Below are 16,426 nucleotides of genomic sequence, written 5' to 3'. Positions count from 1 at the left end.
TAAAAATATATATATATATTTATATATATATATATTTATTATTGTTGGATAAGATGAATGATGTTCTTTCAAAAAATTTCACCAATCATTCTCAACTAAATTTCAAAATGTATCTTCACTCTGAAACGTTCTTGATTTAAACTGCATGCATAACAATTGCATGTCAAGTCTAAGTTGGACACAACTTGGCCATATTCTTCCAGCATGGCTGTGCTGTCATTAAAACAGCATTTTTAATACAGTAAAAAAAATGACACCCGATACCACATGAGTTACATTCAGTGGGTAAAACATATACACATTTCCAGTAGCTTCATAGTTGAAAGTCCACTCAAGCATTCATCAGGAAATCAAGGAATCTTGGATGTCCTATTACTTAATGTTACATAATCATAAGACTGAAATTATGGTATTTGGAAGCACCATCTTTAATACAAACACTGGCACCCCATGGCTATGAACTCGTGAGGCAAAAAAAAATTTAATAAAACAGAATTCTTGATTCTGATGTTAAAATTTCCAGACATTTCGGTTACATAACCAAATTGAAATAACCTAAATCTGAAATATATTCCAGGACAAGGCCTTTTCTCTCATTCAATAATGCTAGAATCCTTACTCATGCCCTTGTCTTCACTAATTAAGGAACTCGTTATTTGCTAAACCACCTCCAGCTCCAAAAGCAACAACGTGCTGCAGCAACAGTTTAGACAAGAATTAGAAAATATAAGAATATTCAACCCATGTTAGCCTCACTATCAGTGGTATTTGGAATTGAAAAGTAACAAAAGCCCAAAAGGAAGACGACAAGGGGATACTAAATACAAAAATAATCAAATGCTAAGGTTGGAGGCCATAAATAGAAAGAGAGGGCTGACTTTCATTAAATCCTGCAGATTAATCTTTCTGAGTCTACCTCACAGGGTCCTACAAATCAGAGCAACAAATACAAGTTAAAATGCAATGATTGAAATGAAGATCCATAATTTGTGAAGAAATTGTCAATCTGCCAGTATTTCTAAAGAGGAGGGCATGAAGTGCTTCTCGTAGCCCGATGTGCACTGCTCTTCCTCCGATGAGCTCCAACAATCAACCTTCTCCTCGTCGGAGTCGACCATTTTGCTGTACTCCTTTCTTCCACATCTGTGGTCTGTCCTGTCACACTCCTCTGAGGCAGGATCTTCCCTCTGATCCTCTTGGCTGTTCGTCCGTGAACATTCATCTTTCACGAATGGGCTGGTTAGCCCGTCAGGTTCGAAAGCCCTGGACTTCATTTCCACAACTTCCAACAGAGAGATCTTGGGATTAGGTTCGTTAATGGAATTGCAGATCCAAGACAAGGGCTCATTAATCTATGGTGAGATATAAAAACAGTATTTTTGCATTTTTGTCAATCCATAGTAAAACAAATGGTAAGCAATTATGTACAGAACAAGCAAGTGGACATAAAAGGTATCACTAAGGATAAACAATCCATCTTAATTCTTGTTCCTAGATTACACCTTGGCTCACAAAAGACAAAGAATTTCTATCATTTCAGTCACCTGGTGCTTCATCTGTTTGAAGATGTGGCTGTTGCTGGGATCTGGCACTTTCTCATAGATACACTGAGGCATAAGTGGACACACTTTGCTCTCTCCTTGACCAACACTGGCAGAGTTGTAACAGCAAAAGAGACATTAAGCACCCTCAGTCATTTTATCATAGCTCTTCAATCTTGGAGGTCAAATAAAAATGTCTACAAACTGTGAGAAACTTACGCTGTTAAAAAACAGTGATCATACGGTATCTTTTAAACATTTCCTGTGTTATTAAAGGTTCACTAAGAATGTTACAGCAGAGTATTCAGCAACAGAAAGTAACAAAAAAGAAAAAAATATATGTATTGTCAGAGAGGTTTCAGATGATTGTCTTACCAGAGCAAAATAAAAGCAAGGCTGATCAGGAGTGCCAGGAGACCAATTACTACAAAGACCGGAACTAAATCTGCTGAATGAAGACAAATATGTTCAACCCATCTTTTAAAAAGTCTTACTATACATTTTCACTATAAATAAATATAAATAAGCAACAAAAACAAGCAAAAGTTTAAAAATGATGTCGTACCAATTTTTTTCTGGCGGAGTGTTTTGAACATTTTGGTAAAAGTATCACCGGGCCCCGCCGCAGTCACCGCTCTGATCCACACCTTGTAGTCCTGGCCTGGATTAAGGTCTTGCAGCTTGAAAGTCTTGTTTCCATGACCTGGGCTTACGCTGATGTTGTACACTAGGACAAACGTATTTTTTCAAAGTTAAATGATGTAATCAACGTGTCGTGGACAAACACCCGTATATGTATCTTTTGCTGTTAAAAAAAGCAAGGCCCAAGTGATCAAGCTTCTCCAATTAGAAAGTCATCCAATATATAGTTCATAACTATAGTGTTAATTTATTTCAAATATATACTCAAGGGATTAAAAAATGCACCAATCTTATTTTTTCAGTGTTTATACTTGGTGATTGAGGGGGAAGTTTGATAAAAACAAATTATAATGTCTCCTGCTCCACCTAACCAAGAGAAAACAGCCACGATTTTCTCCCAAGTGGAGCAGTGCTCTTTCTAATTGAGCTGATTAACCCTTTAGGTTATAGAAAGGACCACTAAATTAAATCCTCGCCTGTACAATGTCATGTCTGACTGAACCACACAGGCACCGCGGCATTGGCCTACACGAGGCGGGACTGAGCAGAGGAGTTTCGATAGACGATAGCGTGTCTGCTGTGTTGATGTGATGCCCGGCTTTACACTGAGAACGCAGCTTGTGCCATGCTGTCGCATCACAGCCTTGTTGTTGCTTGCAGTCATTCTCAAACACAGCGACGCCTCTGAGCTTTGTGTAATCCACGGCTGATGCGACTTGAAAAGTTCAATATCCTTTTTGCCCAACTCGCCTCAGGCACCTAGGCATCAGGTGAGAACTCGAGATGTACGGCTGAGATCTGCATGCCACACAGCTGGTGTGGATGCTTTAGTATGTTAACACGGGAGAGGAAATGAAAATCATGACATTCAACGCAGCACACAATGCTGCAGATGTGAGGTGGACAGAAGGCAACTAGGGCTGTTACTGTTCAACTCCAGCCAGGGGCGCTGATTTCCTATGGCATGTGTACAGCTTAATAAATAAAGGTTTTTCATAGACAATCTTAGTAAGTTGCATTGGCTGTTTAGCTTAATGATTCATCTTCATATGGAATACGAGGAGTCAAGCTGCTCTCTGCGATGCAGACATGACGCTTGCATCATTGCGATGCCGCGCGATGCAAGCGTCATGTCCATTTTGCAGCTGAGGCTGATCGCAGAACAGTGGCACATATTCTCTTGTTTGGGTGGGTTTTTAATGCTCTGTTTTGTTTTTCGGCAAACGAGTGAGAAATGAATTCTGAGATGCTTGATAAATACAGCCCAATGAATCTTTTAGTTTTTTCACCTTGTTTTTGTTCACATGCAGCACGCTCATTTTCAATCAGTAGGCATACACCAACATTATTTGACTGAAACAGTTAATGACTGTAATGTACTGAACTATATGTTGTCTTGTACCTTTTTGCGAGTTTACTCCTATTTGGTAATACAGGATCATCCCTTTGTGCCCTGAGCAGGGGAAATGCTCCCAGAATAGAATGGCTTCCGTGTCAGTGTAAGAAAACACCTGAAACGATAGCACTCTCGGGGGGGCTAATGGAGAGTAAGACATGAGGATTATAAGTTTCATTCCACGCGAGAGAGAAAAGGGGTTTAAATTAGGCAAATCTGCAAAAAATGGTAGATTTTGAGAAGATGGCCCACAAACAACACAGAATACTGACCTCCTTGAACAGAATATCCAATCGCTGTTGAGAGCTGATGGACTTCATTGTTGTTTGACACTGCAAACAATGACACTTGGTATGATGTGTGTTTCTTAAATGCACCTGTAGGTGGAGAGACACACCAGAGTAAAAAACGTTATTCCGAAAACAACCAACAGAGGCCAACAACGCATTCTCTGGGATTTTCTGAAAAGAAACATTTGACTTTTAGTTACGGTTTCTTTCTTTCTTTTTTTTTTTCAAAGACCATTACATGAGCGGTTTGCAGGAAAAGAACTGCTGTACAGGTTGACTGCTCATCTTGTTACAATGCAATGTCCTGCTGAGAATCATGCCTCCTGGCATTCACATGGTTGTTACTTTGACCTTAAGCGTCAACTTATAGCACTTCCCTGTATTAGTAGCCCCCCTCCCCAGCAGAACAGCATTGGGCCCCAAAGAAACTGCGTAGGAAGGGCTCCAAGAACACCACAAAGAGTCTGGGGTGTTCACCTAGCCTCCAAACTTGGTAAAATCAAATGGGATGAGACAGCACCTGTGGGAAGCACGCCCAGTCCACAAAAAAAAAACTCACAGCGCCCAAAATCGTCCCGGTACCATACGGTCCAGGACACCCGTCGTTATGTCATGGCTGAAATGTGTATTTTGCATTGTATATCCAAACCAAACAAACCTTCAAAAAGAGCCGTGGTCTGGCTACTGTCCACTTTGATCCAGTCAAACCCTTGGCCAGATGGACACTCTTTGTATTGCACCACATATTGTTTAAGATTGTCAGGGGAGTGCGAGGGAGACTTCCAGGACACTGTGAGGTTCTCCTCTTGCATCTCAAGGTCGATTGTTTGATCATTTCCTTCTTCACCTTTGCAAGAGACAAAGGCTTTGTTAGCCCCTCTTAGCCACGTGTGCATGTGACAAAAAGTTATTTTGAAACAGAAATTACAACTTAAACAATAACTTTTAGCCATAAAAGTCATAAAGCTAGGACTGACACATCTATATTTATCAAGGTTAAAATAATCCTCCAACTGAACCAGTTAGGAGCTACCTTAGTCTGAGGGTGTTTAGCAAATAAGGCCCTTGGCTCGAAAGCTTTACATTCTTTTAGAACAATTTTGGGAACTCATACCTGGCGTTGGCAAAACTAGATGCGTGGCATCTGTGGACCCAAGAGCATTGTATGCTGAAACACTGACTGATGACACATCTTTCAGAGAGGAGGTGAGGCGCCACATCATCTCATCATACACTGAAAGGGTGCTCAGTTCCACCGCTGACGCATTTACCACCTGCACTGTGCCGTTATTGTAAAAAACTGACACTTCGTATCCCAGAATGAGTCCCCGTGCCTGAGAGATGGAAAGATTCTGCACAGGATAAAGAGAAGCAAGTAGGGAGTGAGGGATGAGTCTGCTTTTAGAGACAGGATCTTATTGCATTCATTATTCCAACCTACCTTCCATGTAAGAAAACAGTCATAGCGTGAAGGGTGTATGCTGCAATCCCTCCATACATCCACCTCTCCAACCGGGGCTAAACAGGAGCAGTAAAGGACACAGGAAAGAAAACCAAAGAGGGACGATCAGAACATAATCCACCTATCCGGACCTGTCATTTCTTATCTGTGAAAAGATCCTTTCAAGCTAAGCTAGCCAGCTGCTGAGTCCTGATTAATATTTATCATACAGTTATAGAAGCCACTGGTATCTATGCGATTTACTGTAGCTCAAGCTTAAGATAAACAGAAGACAATATATCAATGCTAATAAATGAAGACTCACCAGACTCTGCACTTCTTATTCTATGGATCACACTCCAGTTACTCTTCAGGCTTGAGCCACATGCGCAGCGGACCTGAAATTCATAGACTGTGCCAGGCTGGGGGTCGCTGACTGCATAGGTGTCACATAATTTATCCTCATACTGTGTAGGAAAAGAAAAAGCATGAGTATGAATTCAGCAACCAACTCACTGAATGATAGTCAATCAACAAAATACAGCATTACTTGCTTTAGTATTTTTTTTCTTAGTTTAATTTACTATTTAATCAATTTAGTAATTTCCCTCACTGTGAAGTAAAAGGGATAGTTCCTTCTTTTATTATGATGTTATTTTTTGTGGGAAATACTTCTGAGCAGTACGTAGCGGTCAGAGCACTGTTTGGAATTTGGAGAATCTGGGAAGATTTCTGCTGGGGAGCGACAAGCAACCCAGAACAAGGCCACAAAAGAGCTCTTTTTTTTGCCATCTAAAATTCAAGTGTCAAGAAATTCATGGCCATTGGTGCTGACACTATTTATAATGAATTTTGCAAACCAAATTAAATGAAGCATCCCTATTACACTGATACTGATAGTGCTGAGTGACAGAGAAGAAAAAAATTAAACTAAACAGACCCAAACCCAGTCTTGGTGTTCCTCAGTTCGATATCGGACTTCACAAGCTCCAACACTCAGCTGCAGCTCATCACAGATAGTGCTCCAGTGAACCTCTAAATGATCCTGATGACTTGATGAGAATGTAGGAGGTGGTGGCCTGACTAGAGAGAGGTAGGGAATGAGACAGATCGGACAGATATTCAATAACTTTTCCATTTGAAATATTACTTGGATCAAAATAAACTTTGAAGATTAGTTGAAAGCCAAAACAGCTCATTATAATGACTCTGATCATCCAAAAAGCATCGGGAATTGTTTTTAGAGACGTCTGCATTTGTGAGAAAATGTGCAGGGTTCACTCACTGATATATTCGGTGTTGAAGACAACATCTTGAGACTTCACAGAACCATGCTGGTTCCAAGCCTGGACCCAGACACGAAGTTCTCCATGGTTGGAAAAATGTTCACGATGGATAAACCCATCTGAACTGTTCCCACTAGTCATGTGTCCATCTCTGGGGGAGAAGGCAAGAAAAGACACGACAGGACAAGACAATGGGAGAGGAGTCAAACTAATTCAGAGGGCGTCTACTTAAAGCCATTAGATGACTAAGACAGGGGTTATACTGATTGTTTACTCGCTATTTGCTGGCTCCCATTGAAGATGGTATTTGATGGGGATCTTAGGGTCTGGTCTTGGATCCCAAGTGCACTGTATCACTGAGCAGACTTTCTCATCACATGGTATATGGCACTTAGGATGAGAGGGGGGAGAAAGGGGACCTGGAAAAACACAAAGAGAAAAAGATTTGAGAAAAAGGAATGACAGAGCTTCAAAAATCATGAGGCACGATCTGATGGATTTTCACGTGAACACATTTAATTCACCACTTTGATATCTATGGAATACAAGTCAAATCTTAATTAATCATTTACTATGTAACTACTTAGAATTTATACTGTATCTAGATATCATACAGTAAGTGAAAGTGGAATTATAGTATCTAGTGTGAGATGTGAAACGCATGATACTTTCTCACATGTCAATCAAATTGCCATGCTCCCGGGAGGTGTTGACAAGGAAAGAGCATTGCTAAAATAAGGCTTTAATAGAATAGAACAAGTTCTAATTACTTCTTCCAGTGACACTAAACGCTAAACAGTCATAAGCTTTAACCAACCAACTGTGTGAAACAAGTCGCCTGACAACGTTTGTCAATTTCAAAGTCAGTTATGCTGATCATGAAATACTGCTCTCTATCATATAAACAGGTTCAATGAGAAACTCATTAAAAGACGTGGAAGAAATGCCGATACGCTGGCAAATTCCAAAAAAATAACTAAAAACCATGAGGTTACGTCCAGTAGTAAAAGGTCGGACTGAAAATAACATCGACATGTGTCATTATAAGAAAAGGTGCTGACCCCTTAGAAAATAAACTAGTATCATGTGATGAGTCACAAAAATCTACCTATAAAAGGGTACATACTACACTAATAACATACAAGCAACGCTTTTTCTGTTGGAAATATGTAACATTTAATTTTAAATCAAATGAACACTCCTATTATCTGTTTGGGCATATTTTACTGCTTATCAATATAAATAATTTTTTGATAATTCAATAATAACGGGGAGGAAAATTAATATAATCAATGATGAAAGGAACAATACCTAGAAAGCAACACGTGGAGGAAAAAAGAGAGAAAGGGTTGCTGTGTGCTCATATGATACATATCCAGCTCTCCCCTGCAAATGAACACAAACTTTTTTTCTCTTCGTGACAAACCTGCCACCTTCACCCCCTTCGCACAAGCCTACACACTTTTAGCAGAAATCAGTTCAATACCTGAGCACGGGAAAAGCAGAAAGGCAGCAACGATAACAGGAAATGAGACAGTTTAAGTCTGAATGACTATACTCTTCCTCTGAGACCACTTCCGCATCGATACAGACAATAAAGCAAAAACACATACAAGCTACATTTTTAGGAACGTCGCTTTTATGTTATGGCACAAAGCCCCTTATGTCAGATCAGGGTGAGCTAAAAATGACTTTATGTTTTTTTTAGAGTCAGCCCAACATATGATGCACATTAAACAGTTCCTATGTCATTATGAAGAAATGTTTGGGGATGAAAAAAATTCTTTCAGATCCGTCAGTTGAATTACTCATTCATCCTCAGGCAACATTCGCACGCAGCTAGAAGATGTGTGGCAAGAAATGAAACAATGGAGCTTTAACATACTTCATCTCCTCTTAAGTTATTCATTCTCCACCTTACAAGGTTGATTTCTGACAAAAAATATGTCATATCAAAACACACACACACACATCACCATTTAACAATGTATGGCTTGGTACAAAGTGACATTATGAAAAAAAAAATAAGCCTACCTGTTGCAGCACAACAGTGTGACAAGGTGACCACCAGCATGGGAATAAGCCACCCCGTCATAAGTGTGGCCATTACATTTGCACGCGGGCCCCTAGTGTCTGTGAAAAATAAATGTGTAAGCTTTATATACGCTTAAGTACACCGCCCAACTAAACACAATAAGAAACTGAGTTTTAACTCTCTGGGAAAAGCAAATGGAACAACCTGGAAGACAATAATGAAGACTGGCATTACTACACATGCGATATTAGAAGTGTGCGGTAAGAGAGGGGTGATTCCAAATATGCACAGGGAGTCAAAATGTGGTGCTGATACTACGAAAACTGTCCAAATAAGTTACGAGACTATTTGTTCTTATCCTTGCAAGGCCTACGTATTAAGTTATATAAAGTATAAACTATTTACCTCATTAAGAGACGCATCATGCGGCGGTACAACACTCCGCTCATCAACATTATCTGCGAAGTTAGTCTGTGAGTTAGTCTGTTTACCGGGTAGCTCCACCCAGTGGGACGGCTTTCTGGAATTACCAGTGACGTGTGCTGTCAACCGCAAGAACGTGACTTTACGCGCAACTGCCCAACAGGACAAACATTTATTACAAACTACACTACTTTTGATTTCATTTCGTCTAACTTGATGCCTCACTACCTATTTATAGGAACTATTGAGTCGCCCGCAGAATCGCTTTTTTCTGGTTTGTGGTTTTAAGTAGCCCAGATGTTTGTCTTTTGTTGGACTACAAGTTTAAGGAAGTATGACACAAGTGTGTCTCCAAGATCAAACTAAAATAAATCCATGGAGCACGGTAAGAAAGAAGTTCAATAAAAATAAAAAAAAGCACTAAACGTTATCCACTGTGCATTAATTTGCCAAACCTTGAGTCTTTATTCACTGAACAATTGTGGCTTCTGTGTGCCCAGATGTAACAGACAGGTGTATTTGTAGGGTCTGATACTTAATTTGACTTGTCTGATTTTACTTAACAGAGGTTCGGAAGGGCGTCAGGTTCAGTGTGTCCAAACAGCAGATGAACAATGGTCACACATAAACATTAGGAGAATATCACATTCCTCAGTTAAGTGTGTCCGGCACAGGCTCACCGGATATGTACACGTTATATATTGACTATTACGCAGCATCTACAGGGTTACCAACTATGGGAATGTTTTACCCTACATAAGAGGAGAAGCACCCACTGTGCGAGAGAGATTGCAGTGGATTTTGGGGCTCTGAAGTTAAACCACTCAGCATGAAATGGCTTCAGCACAGGAATAAGTAATGTATGTACTGCCACTGCTTTAGGGGCCACAATGACTATGGACTCTCATAGAGCGGAGGCAATGTCAACGTAGTTCTAACAAATGAGAGTTTAACGGCATCCTGAATGTAAATCTAAGCATCTGAATGTGCCATGCTTCCATCTCTTATCAAGCTGGTAAGAAAATTCTCCCAATGAGGTTCAAGCTGACACAGGGTTGTCCAGATTCTAAGGTGATAATTCTGCTATTTATGCTTTCTACCACAAAACCACTAGCCACACCATAGCCACGTGGTTATGAGAGATACCTGTAGTTCCCACGTATCACTATCTTTAACTTCAGACTTCTTTGTTCAGGAAATCAAGGTTCATACAGAAGATAGAACTAGCAAAGACAGGAGGCCTTGTTTAGCATCCAAGGTTAAACTAACACAATAGGATGAGGCCTCCACCAGCACACAGAGCCCCTTAATCTTCCAACACCGTAAAACTTTCTTGCACACAGTACTTCTTTTCTTATAGTACGACCTACATTTTTAGTAGTATTATTATTATTGTTGTCGTTGTCTAATATACTATCATTGTAAGTATTTTCTCTATTTCTTTTAGCTACTTGACAAATTTGAAAGTATTTTTCTATTCTATTTTTATTTCTATTTCTCATTATATTTTTCGAACATAAGCGTTCATTTTTTCACATACTTGATGACATCATCTACAATTAAAATACCTAAAAAAATTTTTTTAAATAGATAGACAGATAGAAACTTCGGCATTGACAAGCATATCATTAGTTAAAAGGATTATGGATTTACAGGTGATTTGAAGTTAAAAGATGAGAGCGCCTGTATTGTAAGTTGATATTTTGTTTTGACTTTGCCACAGACCGTGGCATTTATCTGACATTCTTCTCATCTCTGGCATGCACTGCCATGAAGTATGTTTTCAGAATGCATTGGGCTCCAGCATCAGATGTTGTCACGCAATGCCACTGGTTTATTTTCTTAAGAACGCATGTTTGCTCAGAGATTGTTTCTTTCTGGCACCTTGGTGCGTGCCATTTTCCTGTTCCAGTTGATGTTGCTTTTGTTTTTATTGTCTGAAAATGCATTTGTTCCCCAGCAGTACAAAAGTTACCTTATTTTATTCCCATGGTTATTGTGAAATTGAGTCATTTGTAACCTGGCCTCTGCTGGTCAATATGCTTTCAACCTGTGTGTGTCATGTTGAATAGCAGCTCGTGAGCAAGAGGCAAGAGGAAGGGCGCCTGTGTACCGAATCGGATGCTGGATATTATCATTTACCATCTTACCCAATACTGACCTGCTCAGCCACTGGGCTTTGGGCATTGTGCAAAATTTCACAGTTACTAAGAGAACATCAAATCACACGACGAATGTTAAAAAGCGCTCAGACAAAATTGGGTATATCCTCCACCTTTATTTTAAATTTTTTTTATTGTCAATCACAGGCAGGGATTTTCAGCCTATTTTTGTCATCGGCTAACTTCCTCTGATAAAAAAAAAAAAGGAAAGGAAAAAGAGCAGCCGCACAATGTGCAGTGGAGCATTGTTACTGAGTCAATAATAGCAAACGTTTAGAGAAACCAGAGAAAGCCTGCTTTTGTTTTCATCTTATGACGCCCGATTATTCACTGCCATTTGCTTTGAATTCAAATCTCAATGTTAAACATATCATTAAAAAGAACTGACTGTGTCTAACAAAATGATGAGGCTATGAAAGGATAGCAAGCATCATGCTTCTTTGTAGTTTAAATCGTTTTATTCAATGCATCGTTTATAGTAAAGTACTGATAGACTTAAAAAATCACATATATATCCTCACAAACTAACTCAAACAGTGTTTTTAACTTTAAGTTGTCTGTTTCACTGTTGTCATTTACTTTTAACTCAACAATCAACAAAACATGTCATCACAGAGGAAATATTTCTTCAGATGCCCACATCTCAGACTTGAATGCCCTTGTAAAAATGCAAACTCTGCGTTGTTTACACTTCACTCACATAGTTACGTCCTTGTCAAATGTCTCGCTTAGTTTTGGTTTCGAATACTTCTTAAAATCTTAAAACTTAAAAAACTTAAAACTATTTTTCACCAGAAAGGCGAAGGTTGGCTCGAATTCAAGGAGCTGAAACGGTAAAATGCAGTGTAGTGTCTGACACTTAACAGAAGTTCAGAAGGCCACACAGGAGATGGCACATACACACTGATATAGAAATAAAAAGGGGATTATTAAATAGCAGATACATGCGCAGCTATTTGAACTCTGGAAGCAGAGTTTGGATACATTGGATTACAATTACACAGTAAGGGGAGCTGTCAAGTTAAACATATTGTAACATCCTTTACTTTTCTGTCAAGATACCAGTTGGTGTTTTCTTTTTCTCAGGATGACATCTGGTAGACCAACTTAGAGAAACCTGTTGTGCAGGGACTCCAAGCTCGGAATGGACTCAGAGACTCAAACATGGATAATGAAAATGGACTGTGGGCCATGGAAAACTGATTTGGGATACCATAGATGGAATCTAAGTTGCACGGCTACTCCACTGCAAATGCATTGATATTTTTCTGTATTACTATTTTGCTACAATCGTAGATTTAGTTTAGTAAACTACATTACTTGTAATTTTGATGCTATAATGCTTTTTGGTATATCTTACTCTCAGTAGAATAGTAGGGGCCACATTTTGTGGACATAGAGTCAATGATAGGATGGAACTGGACCGGACTGGCCATAAAGGTCCTAAAATTAGTCGGTAATGGTAAAGGTCATTATTAGTGTAAAAGAGGGATTTCTTGCTTAGATTGACTCAGGAGTGAGAATCCCTTAGGTCGTCCAATCTTTTTCCCACCTTTTACATAGGGTGTTTTTTTATTGAATGGACGAAGGCTGACCTGCAGGTTCCCCACAGGATCACACAGACTTCATCGGTGAAAGGAGCATGGTTGTTTAGCCATGTTAGGAGAGAAATGACCTGTGTGGCCGGAGGGAGACCTGGAGGCTGGTTTTACCATAGCTGAATTTGGTCTAATTACGCTATAGATTTAGCTTACCTAGTCTAAAATAGTTAAAATAATGTTCACATAGGGCCCTAAATAGGATCTTAGTTAATTAGTGGACTTTAAAATAGAGGATTTATATATAATCAGGAGGTTTAGCTGTAGGTGTTGTCGAACGATGACGAGTCTGTTGGCACAGGACCACAGATAGGAGTTAGTCATTTGATAAGACATATATTGGTGATACCATTCTTTTTTTCGGGACTCTAAGTAGTCCCGAAGGGGGGACATATGTAGTGTCACTTAACAGAAGTTCAGAAGGCCAGGTTCGTGTGTTCGGGGTGTCCAGACAGGAGATGAAGAATGGTAATCATGAACATCTGGAGAAACATCCCTTAGTACCCATGCGTAACTCCCTTAGTTAAGAATGTCCAGGACAGCCACACCAGGGATATATAGATATACATATATCTTTCAGCCTAACTATTGAGCCCACCCAGACTCAACCCCATAGGGAAAGGTTTTTTACCCAATATAAGGGGAGAAGCACCCTCAGTGAGGGAGAGATGTTACAGACTTTTTGGCTTCAAAGATCTCTCCAGATTTGATGCATCTATCTGTAATTCTGATACGGACCTGGTTACCAATAAACTACCTCGGTGTTCGACCAAGTCTGTATCAGCAGAGTTCTTCCTGTATCATCTACACATCGGCTGTTTGAAGGCGACCATCCCTTATACAACACAGCAGCTTTCATGAAGATGCAGCAGAATCAAAATAATATTTATGTGATAAAAGCATCGGTTATGTTGGAGTCGGCATGTATGCTTTTGATATTCATTTCTTGAGCATAAAGCATTTTACTTATATGGCTTTTGTACATACCTTTACCCAAGACTTTGACCTTATTATAGTGACACTATTACTTTAGTAAATTATCTAAATGTTTCATCCACCACCAATTACTCAGGGAGTAGTAGAATTCAGGAAATGTAGCCTATTTTCTAGGTGTGGTCATTGAAAAAGGAATGAATGACAAAATTTTTATTAGGAAGGCAGTTTATGGTTTTTAGTCATACAGCTGTTTTGAGTTTGAACTTTTTTCTAATCAAGTTAACAAAGCATTTATATAGTTGAGTTCTTAGAAGTTTCAGCAGCAATAACTGAGCTGGTGGCAAAAAAAAAAAAAAAAAACACAATTAAGACTGATATTTAGCCTGGAGCAAACAACACATTTTGTTTCCAGAAGCGTACCTTTTTAGTTGAAAATAATAAATAAGTAAATGAATGAAACACAAAAAGATCCTGCTACGTTTAACTGAAACATGCAGGATGTCATTTTATCAAGTAAACATGAGCGTGTATGTGTATATTTTCATGATGGTTTATCAGTATAAAAAGACTGTCTGCCATTGCATCATTTCAGACTGCGCACATCAACCTTCAACAAAGGGAGCTGATCTCACTCTTGCTGCAACCCCACTTGCAGCAGGCATTGGACAGACCCACCACCACATCGCGACCTTTGCGGTCAGCTTTGCGAAGAGCCTCCAGGATCTCTTCAGTGATGAAAGAGCGGGCGGGCCTGCTGAACACTCGCTCCTTGTCCTCTCTGGATGCGAAGCTGAGATCTTTGTTTCTCTGGAGGAGATTCTCTGCCACAAAGTCGTGATTCAAGCCCTCTGAAGACTCCTCCTGATGGGAGCTGAATGGATCCTCATCTGCTGGGGTAAAATGGGCAAGTGAGGCACTAGAGAATCCTTGTGCTCTTCTCAAGCAAGCAAAATGAAACAATAGCTTCTCCATTATCAGTACAGGTATTAAAGTAGAGGATGATGGAAGTAGAGAGTGTCATAACAGTCCCTGGATGGCTACCAAATCTCCCTTATTCTATGACAGTGGGTCAAATAGATATTTGGAAAGTAGTTTTATGAATTCAATGTAGTACGTTTAAAAACTCTGTAGATAAGATTCCTTGTACCTCTGATTCCGATCCAATCAAACACAATATGACGATTACTTAAAATATAACCAGGGATATTGTCTGTTTGCAGTTAAAATTTCATATTATTCCCATCCATGTGTATTTCCTATATTCAAATGGATTAAATCAAAACACAGGTGGATAATGACTTCCTTCAATGCAGTCATCAGAAATGTTTGAGCCACCAAATTAAATCACATACAGAGTCACAGTGAAAAGGTGGAGATGTACCGCCTTCAGCCTCACCTGCACTCCTGAGTGACCGTCTCCATCGTGAACCTCCACAAGTGAAGATGACTGCGCGGATGAACTCGCGGCCACAGAGCTTCACCCCATATGTCGGGTCCTCCATGGGCTGAGCCCCAGCCAAAAGCAGACACACTGCCAGTACAAGGGCTTTCCACATGGTACCTCAAGCAAATAAAGCAAGAAAGAAATGTTTGAAACCGGAGGAGATTATTTGCTTTGACCACCTCTTTGCTTTAAGTCTCCCTGTTTGCATGAGCTGTGACTTTGCGGGTGACCCAGGCGTGGTTTATAAGGGGGTTTGGAGTCATGCAAGTGAGAGACGCACGCTGCGCATGCAGGCCTTCTTCCATAGAGAAACAGATTTGAAAGGGAGATAAAGTGAGAGACCTTTATGGAAACAAAAGAAGGACCAAAGGTGGCATAATCAACAAATGTGTTAGAGGCCTCAATGATCAACTCTTTTTCAGCTTGTGACGTACATTTGTTACCTTGAGTGATCCTGAAATAATGATTTCATCACATCCCTCTTGGCAACAGTAAACATTTTATACTTATGGATAATAATTTAAGACTGTGCACATGGCAAAGAAAACAAATGGTATAGAATAGAATAGAACTTGTAACAGGAAAAAAATTATATTTGTTCAAAATCACTGTACCTCTGTCTCTGGTCTCTGTTCTTTAGTTCAATGTATGTGACTTTTCTCTATGCTTGATAAATTAGTCAAATGAAAACAACTGAAAACACTTTGATGATTTATCAAATGTAAAATAAATGGGACATTGCTCGGTGACACTAGTGAGCAGATTTTTCAATAGAATCATTAACATACTGGCTCCTAAGGAAAGAGGTTTATTATATTGTAAAAAAAAATCCTCCAAACATGTTTACTTCCTGGCACATTTCATGTCTCATTACACACGTTGACATCATTGACCCTGATAAGATTTAGCAGCACTATAGCCTTGCCATTTTTAATCCACACATGACCCTGCATGACTTCAGTATGTATCATTTTCCTTTCTCTCTCAAAAATAAGCAATTCTGTTAAATTGTTGCTAAAAGGTGAACTGGAAGGATTGAAACAGGACCAGTGACATTTTCAAAGACAGATAACGTAGAAATCTTATTATGAGTCAGACAAATATAAAACACATTTTTATCTGGGTATCCATGCAGTCAAAGGTCACTCATTTAGAAATTTACAATGGAGATGGTGAATCTGTAATTAATGTGACAAAAAAAAAGAAAACAAAATGGCATTTTGGGAGGGTGT

The 16,426-nt window shown here is 39.4% G+C and overlaps 2 protein-coding genes across 4 annotated transcripts in view; both read right to left on the bottom strand.

Annotated features, from left to right (window-relative positions):
- Positions 1–249: 249 nt before the first annotated feature.
- The window catches only part of il12rb2l (interleukin 12 receptor, beta 2a, like), a 28,798-nt gene continuing 12,621 nt past the window's right edge, over positions 250–16,426 (bottom strand). The window contains exons 2-16 of one of the 3 annotated variants that reach the window (XM_072369022.1): positions 9,037–9,075; positions 8,631–8,729; positions 6,871–7,015; positions 6,596–6,747; positions 6,251–6,393; positions 5,636–5,777; positions 5,311–5,387; positions 4,984–5,221; positions 4,528–4,716; positions 3,852–3,956; positions 3,586–3,720; positions 2,107–2,268; positions 1,917–1,989; positions 1,545–1,650; positions 250–1,352 (exon numbers count right to left, since the gene is read on the bottom strand). In XM_072369022.1, the coding sequence (XP_072225123.1) occupies positions 1,002–1,352; positions 1,545–1,650; positions 1,917–1,989; positions 2,107–2,268; positions 3,586–3,720; positions 3,852–3,956; positions 4,528–4,716; positions 4,984–5,221; positions 5,311–5,387; positions 5,636–5,777; positions 6,251–6,393; positions 6,596–6,747; positions 6,871–7,015; positions 8,631–8,703 (2,091 nt within the window). In that variant the 5' untranslated portion in view covers positions 8,704–8,729; positions 9,037–9,075 and the 3' untranslated portion in view covers positions 250–1,001. Of the gene's footprint in view, positions 1,353–1,544; positions 1,651–1,916; positions 1,990–2,106; positions 2,269–3,585; positions 3,721–3,851; positions 3,957–4,527; positions 4,717–4,983; positions 5,222–5,310; positions 5,388–5,635; positions 5,778–6,250; positions 6,394–6,595; positions 6,748–6,870; positions 7,016–8,630; positions 8,730–9,036; positions 9,107–16,426 lie in introns of those variants that run through there. The other 2 variants (XM_072369021.1, XM_072369023.1) reach the window with 2 other exon arrangements.
- rln3a (relaxin 3a) lies at positions 14,052–15,738 on the bottom strand. The gene is made up of 2 exons (XM_072368729.1): positions 15,147–15,738; positions 14,052–14,637 (listed from the first exon to the last, which is right to left on the bottom strand). The coding sequence occupies exons 1-2, from the start codon at positions 15,304–15,306 to the stop codon at positions 14,360–14,362; spliced, it is 438 nt and encodes a 145-aa protein (XP_072224830.1). The 5' UTR covers positions 15,307–15,738; the 3' UTR covers positions 14,052–14,359.

Source organism: Leuresthes tenuis, unplaced genomic scaffold, assembly GCF_036924035.1.
Source record: "Leuresthes tenuis unplaced genomic scaffold, fLeuTen1.0.hap1 SCAF_17, whole genome shotgun sequence".
Classification (NCBI taxonomy): domain Eukaryota; kingdom Metazoa; phylum Chordata; class Actinopteri; order Atheriniformes; family Atherinopsidae; genus Leuresthes; species Leuresthes tenuis.
The sequence above is the reverse complement of the archived record's forward strand: the minus strand, read 5'-3'. Positions and strand labels throughout refer to the sequence as shown.